Raw genomic sequence first — 7,660 nt, 5'->3', positions numbered from 1 at the left:
AAATAGATAAAACAAATCACAGTGATAATAGAATAATGAAACTGTTAATAAATTAAGATTAATAGAAAATCAAAGTGTTATGATGTTAGCAAACACACACAAGGTGTCTGCCGTTACAACGAATCTCCCACCGTTTAAAGTCCGTCATAATTAATTCTTCAACAGTACAACAACGGCCGCTTTGGGTTCTTTACCTTTAAATATCGAGAACATTACGTGTACCTCTGTTTGCTTTCCCTTTATCAAATTTCTGTTACCTGTATGCTCATACAATAAAAACTGATTTGTTTACAACACAAGCTAAGCGACCAATCCGCTGGCCACAAAAATGATATTTGGGTGAAAGGCAATCGGAATTGTAAACAAATTATGGTGGGTGGGCGGGTCTTTACGCTCGAGCTGTCAGCCCATCATCCAACACCCCACCGCCAGACGACAGACTCCATATGTGTCGTCCCTCTAATCAATAGCGAACGTAATTGACACAAGTGAAAAGTTGAGGTTCTTTTAGAAGACCTCAGTCTATGACAAGAAAGGGTATAGAGCGGAGGTGGTCTTGTCACAAACTTGAATAATCTTAACAGGAATACTATTGCTGATTATGACTGAAACTCGGTATCATTAACACTATCTATTATAAAGTATATATTTTTGACATTCTAATAAGTTTATATTCTCAATACGTATACAATGAGTTCGGATGATGAGAAAAGTGATGGAGCGAGCGGAATGTTCATGCGAGCAGCAGATAGATACCCGAGGACACCAAAATGTGCCCGATGTCGGAACCACGGAGTGGTATCCGCACTCAAGGGTCACAAGCGGTACTGTCGATGGAGAGACTGTGTGTGCGCCAAATGCACCCTGATTGCAGAAAGACAACGCGTGATGGCGGCACAAGTAGCGCTTCGGCGTCAACAAGCGCAAGAGGAGAATGAAGCTCGCGAGCTTGGGATGCTGTATGGACAAAGTGGACTACTTCAGATCAACCCCGAAACCGTCAGCATGTTTCCTGAGGCCAAACAATACTTAGATACTAGCAAGGTCAGAGAGGCTCCGGACGACTATCCTGGTACGTAAAAATGTTTATGATGTTTAAACAGCGTTGTTAACATGGCATTGTCCACGTTAATATCGTCAGTTACAATGTTTACTAAGTTTTGGATTTATTATGAGCCTAAATGCTTTACTCTTATATGTCATACTTTCTGTCATTAATAAAAAAAAGATAATAATCAACTGATCAGATTATTCCATTGGAAAGCATTTTGTTTTTGTGTCTTATTGATGAACAAGGTTTATGATTTTTTTTTTTTAGCTCAACGTAACTAAGATAAGAATAACAATCAGGACACTCAAACCCTCCTAGTTACCTATATACTCGTCGTATGCTCAAAGCAACTTGGGATTTTGTTTACATTTGTTGATTGTAGGTTAATTATTTAAAATATTGTCATTTTAGTGAAAGCATAGACCAAATTTTATGAGGATAAAAAGGAACATGAAAGTAACGAAGAAAATTATTACCTGTAACATTGAATAAAAGAACATACAAAACACAACAGACTCCCGTATTAGGTTTAAGTGTACTTGCCTGTCGTTAACTTACCAATCCCCAATGTCAGACATAGCGGGGAGATTTCCTGTTAGATAGGCCCAGTTTATATTGTCATTGTTCAGGACAAACGCTCAGGTTTCTCCTCTTATCGCTCTTATTTGTAAAAAACATAAATTTTGCATTGCAACTTTTTTCAAAATCATTAAACTTGATACAGATGACCTTACCTGTCTTGAGTGTCAAATACAAATGAACGCGGTAGCCTTCATGATGATAATCTGTAGGAAAATCCGGGATATAAGGGGATGCTGTACGTGTTAATTATTCAAATCCAGACGATTATGGTAATGTGTGGGAATTATATTTTAAATAATAAAAATCAGATTGGGTTTAAATGTACGTCGCATGGCAAAGTTGTTTGTGACATGTTTTAAATATGTACTGATAATACACTACGTAACCGGGTGTACGTTGATCATTTATTTATCTATGATAGAAGGAACAATTGTACCATCTTCTCTATGATCAGTATTGTGTTAATTACAAAACTTTGTTTTGAAGGTGTACGTACATAAACTGTATACCAAGCTAAGGACGTTATTTATACAGCAACTTGATTAACAAATATAATTTACCCGTTTTCATAGACTTAAAAAAAAAAATCAATCTTAATTCCGGATGAGTTTCTTCTCTCATTTTTTTCTGATAACAAAGCGATATTTTCAAAAAATCTTTCTTTGTTCCTTTGATACTCATAGAATGAAAGGTGAGAAATTAAAATTAAATTTAAAATTGCCATAACATAACCAAATTTTAGTTTAGTTATTTTAAATTGATCATAGTCACCTACATTTGACGTTATTTTTTTTTTCCAAATCCAAACAAATGATGATTTAAAAAATATTAAATAAATAAAGGAAAAGTTACAGTTATTGACGAATAATACAGCTGCTGAATATTTCGTTAATCATTGGTTATTTTATTGTTTCAATAAATTTGGTTGAATATTAATTTATTATTTATAAATTACTTTTCATTGATAATTTGTTTGTTTGAGGTCTTTTCAATAATTGATTTATTGTTGAATATTTTACACGTTTTGTAAATATTGAATATGAAAATAACACCCATAGTTAGATGATAGGAACGATATCACAGTGAAGTATTAATAAATAATAAATTGTATATTATAACAGAAAATAGAATATACAAGGACATTTATCCAGTTAAACGCAATAAAATTTACTACACAATATGAAATAAACCGAAGTGATCTATTATGAAAATAATCAACATTGTTTTCCTTTCGATTCAGAACACACTTACATATCTCACAAGACGTTTTAACAAAATGAAACACATTTCTATGTGTTTGTGAATAACATATTCTACAAGAGATCATTTCAACTTAAAACCAATTATATTTTCTCAACAACCTATTCTCGCGTGCTAACAATGCAATCAATGCATCAGGCTCGAGATGAAAAAGTTCTTTGAATATTTTAGAACGAAGTGTTTCACTGAATCATGTTGCCTTTGCGTTTGAGTTTGACATGATAAGAACTTGACGATAAAAAGAATAGGAAACCATGATATAAGATATTAGTACTTCACTTGTCGCTCTTGTTACTTAATAGCCATTGGAGTTAAAAATATAGGTAGAACAGTTTTAGATAGACACAGTTATAAACTATAGTTAAAGTTCCTCACAAACTGCTACATATTATGATTTATGGAGAAATGTCAGATTGAAGGCCGCCCTGAAATATGATACCCCCTGTATATAACCTTATACACTAGTCGTACACCGAGTGCAGTGTTGACATTCTTGTATCTCATTAAAGTAGAGGAATTATCACTGTATTTCACAGTCATTCTCCAGTCAAAGGATAAATGTTTTGAACTAAATAAATGTTTCTAAACATGTCTAAATACCCTGTGTAGACAGCATGGCTCGATTTGACTTTCTACTTGGCTAATCATTGGTTGTCTCCGTACTACCGGGTTGGTGGGAATTTAGACCCCCTTTTCCTTGATTCGATGATTAAATCCCCCGTCTTGTATACTTTAACAAGATTGTAACGGTTTTTGCCTTCTGTACAAATTGAATCTGACTTTATAACGGCTCAGAACACTTTCATAGAGGTTCAGTCCTTATTGACATCTATCACAACGGGGCACATCAGTTCAAATGTTCATACTATAATTGATAGCTTGGTCCTTTTACTGGGAACATAAGCAGGTAACTGCGTCCGCTTGGCCAAGAGTAAATAGTCCGCGGTCATCGTGATCAGACGACGGATAAACTGTCTTTCTTCTACCGTGAACTAGCTCAGCAAGACTTCAGATTTATCAGAAGTTTTGTTATTTAAATTAAAATGCCACATATTCCTTTTTTGGTGCATGCCTATCGCTATCGTAAATAGTAAAACAAAACGTAATTCAACTAAAACATAACTTTTACTTCAATGTTAACATACGAATATCGATTTTGAATAAAACAAAGTAGGTGTTTGATTATAGATTACGAAGATGCGTTAAAATTACATTACCTACAAATTTGGAGCTACATTCATTAAAATGAAATATCATCATTCACAAACCAGGACTACTTCATATAATTACAAATTAGAATAAGTCAGGCATATTGATACAAAAAGAAAGTAATATTTAGGGATATAAAAAAATTAAATAACGAATATGTGAGAAAATTATATCACACAACATAATTCCCTGAATATCATTGATAAAAATAAAGAAAAAGTGGTATTGTGTTTATTTGGATTGCTGATGAAAAGTAGCGTGATAGCAGACAGCAATGCACACGTAATTTAATCGATCATTTGTATCATTCACAGCATCTAAAAAGCAGAAGCTTGAAGATCCTAGGGAAGAGTTCCAACTGGACGCTGCTCGCCCGGACTCTCGATCCTCTACACCAGAGGGAGTAGACCGCCCTAGGTCTCCGGCTGACTCTGCCGGATCCCCAGAACCATCTCCAAGGTCATGTGACCCTCCAAGCCCAAGAAGTCCCGCCTCCAAATCTGACTCTAAATCTCCGTTTGACGAGAGCACCCTCGCGCACTACGGCGGAAACAAACGTCAGCCGATCGAGATGCTGTCACGCATCTTCCCTCACATGAAGCGAAGCGTGCTTCAGCTGATTCTACAGGGCTGTGGCGGTGACGTTGTACAGTGTATAGAGCAAATTCTCAACAGCCATGGCGATGCAAACGTAATGTCCTCAGCTTTCTCCGGAAGTCCTTTAATTACTCCTCATGGTTTATCCAATCCACTCGGTGGCCCATCTCTTAAGTCAGCATTTTCTCCTATCGCCTCTTCCATTGCTAACGCCCATTCGTTGAACTCCATTCGTAACGCCTGGGGTAACATGAGCCGAGGACTGCTAGCTATGCCCTATCCACCAACATTTCCAGGTCTAACGCTGGGTGGTAATTACTCTGCCTACAGTGGACTCACGACGGACAGTGCATCTAAACCATTCCCATACGCAATGTACCCATGCTGTCCGACAAAACCTTTCACCGCTTCAGCCAGCGACAAGTCGGGATGCCTTGGTGAATGAGGGACACGATTGGGCGGACATCTTTAACTTGAAAGGGGTGCTGATTCAAATGGCGCCTGTAAGGACGGAGCCTGAGAATATGTCCCATAACTTTACTCTTGTCTCAAAGATAAAGGAACATTCTATATGCTCGTTGCGTAAACATTGAACAAGTGCGTATGTTGTGCTTGTCGAATGTACCAGAAGTGTTCAGCTCTTTCCGAAGATACAGACTCTTTTATTAGGAAGAGGTCCTACCGAAACACCACATGGAAGTCAGATGAACCTTTTATCGTTATTTCAAATACCGAAAGCACAGGTCTTTTTTGTGTAAAATCAACTAAAAGCTGGCACGAATATAGATTTAAGAAAGCTACCGAGGACTCGCAGATATGAACGAAAACAATTGAGGACTATCACACAAATAAATACGGAAAATGCCAAGAAATGACATGAAAATATAGGAATGCTACCGAGAGATATCATGTTCATGTATGGCAGTAACCGTGAACAGCCTGTACTTGTTCACGGAAGTACAAAAGGACTAGTGATAATGGCAACCCAAATGTCTCTTATTAAGACAATGATACAATTATGAGTATATTTATCAATAATGACTGAATCTGGAACATAGATTTGATGTGTATACATGTTTTATATAGCTATTTATTCCCATTATTTATAAATATGTAATACCAAATGCTGTAAGGAGGCAAAATGTATCATATTTGCATGTGTGGTCTTTATTATAAATGTTTGTGAAACTGAATCCAGAAAAAAACCATAAATATGATTCCACTTGATGTTAGTTAACACATGTACATCTAAAACACAGATTGACAATTGTGCAATACTAGTGTATGCTGATGTGACCCGAACATAAGTATTTATTATAATTTGAAGCATTAAGTCAATCACGTATCAAAGTCATGGTCACAAAGAAATTGTTGAGGTGAAATGTGTTACCATTGTATTGTATCATTGTTACAAGTCACGTTTATTTGTTCAATTGTAAAAACAAATGAAGTTATATTTTCCTGATTAAATTACTGAAGAAATGAAATGTAAGACGTGACGTTGTTTTGATTTTTATTATTACTTAAGGGAAAAACTAACCACAGTTGTCTTCGCAGTTTTTTCTTTAATATTTTGTCACTTGGTTTTCGATTGTGCTGTTATTTAATCTTTTCAGATATTAAATTAAAAAGTTTGTAATGTAAATAGCACCAATCGTCTTCTATGATGTTGCAGAGAAACTCTACATAAAATATACATTTTTGAAATATTTGGTAATTCAAAGAATTAGACTAGTCTATTATGAAATGTCAGGGTGAATGAGCTAATATCGTGCTCCGTTATTAGAGGTTATAGATTTATGAATCAACATGTTTTTAAAACAAAAACATTTGAATGACAGGATCTCTTTGTTTTGTGAAATTTGAAGATGCAGGTGATTTAGTTTGATTGGGACTGTGAAGAAGAAGTGTTTGAGAATATATTATTGAATCCGACCAAAGCAAAATTATCTAGTAAAATCAGAATAAACGTGAAATTTGAAGAAAACAGGTGAAATATGAAAAGGGATATTTAGGAATGTTTACCGTCAAAAACCTGCGGAACTGCTTGACAAAGACTGGTGATGTTCGTGGGACCGAAATATCGAAACAAATTTGCATTCGAATAATTTAGAAAACAGTATCGTTTTGTCTCTTATACGATATTTAGGAAGATATCCAAACGTTATAAGGATCGCGTAGACCGTGGCAGGCTTTGTGTGTGGGAAGGGACAGCTTTTCATTTCAAAAACCTTTCTTCTGGTGTTCCAAAATTCATATTATCTTTTTCATATGTGTCGCATTTAAATGTTGTGACTGTGTTGCTTTAATAAAAAACCTTGTTATTTGTTGGGGATCATGACATTTTTCTTTGTTTTAGTGTCTCCTCAGTTACTTTGTGTATTTCCTTTGTTTTAGTGTCTCCTCAGTTACTTTGTGTATTTCCTTTGTTTTAGGGTCTCCTCAGTTACTTTGTGTATTTCCTTTGTTTTAGTGTCTCCTCAGTTACTTTGTGTATTTCCTTTGTTTTAGTGTCTCCTCAGTTACTTTGTGTATTTCCTTTGTTTTAGTGTCTCCTCAGTTACTTTGTGTATTTCCTTTGTTTTAGTGTCTCCTCAGTTACTTTGTGTATTTCCTTTGTTTTAGTGTCTCCTCAGTTACTTTGTGTATTTCCTTTGTTTTAGTGTCTCCTCAGTTACTTTGTGTATTTCCTTTGTTTTAGTGTCTCCTCAGTTACTTTGTGTATTTCCTTTGTTTTAGTGTCTCCTCAGTTACTTTGTGTATTTCCTTTGTTTTAGTGTCTCCTCAGTTACTTTGTGTATTTCCTTTGTTTTAGTGTCTCCTCAGTTACTTTGTGTATTTCCTTTGTTTTAGTGTCTCCTCAGTTACTTTGTGTATTTCCTTTGTTTTAGTGTCTCCTCAGTTACTTTGTGTATTTCCTTTGTTTTAGTGTCTCCTCAGTTACTTTGTGTATTTCCTTTG

At 35.4% G+C, this 7,660-nt stretch overlaps 1 protein-coding gene across 1 annotated transcript; it reads left to right on the top strand.

The window, feature by feature from the left end:
• The first annotated feature begins 459 nt into the window (after positions 1 to 459).
• On the top strand, positions 460 to 6,191 carry LOC110465640 (doublesex- and mab-3-related transcription factor A2-like). The gene is made up of 2 exons (XM_021521599.1): positions 460 to 1,072; positions 4,417 to 6,191. The coding sequence occupies exons 1-2, from the start codon at positions 691 to 693 to the stop codon at positions 5,142 to 5,144; spliced, it is 1,110 nt and encodes a 369-aa protein (XP_021377274.1). The 5' UTR covers positions 460 to 690; the 3' UTR covers positions 5,145 to 6,191.
• Positions 6,192 to 7,660: the final 1,469 nt, after the last annotated feature.

Source organism: Mizuhopecten yessoensis, unplaced genomic scaffold (genome assembly GCF_002113885.1).
Source record: "Mizuhopecten yessoensis strain PY_sf001 unplaced genomic scaffold, ASM211388v2 scaffold11095, whole genome shotgun sequence".
Lineage (NCBI taxonomy): Eukaryota > Metazoa > Mollusca > Bivalvia > Pectinida > Pectinidae > Mizuhopecten > Mizuhopecten yessoensis.
This window is presented reverse-complemented; position numbering and strand designations above follow the sequence as displayed.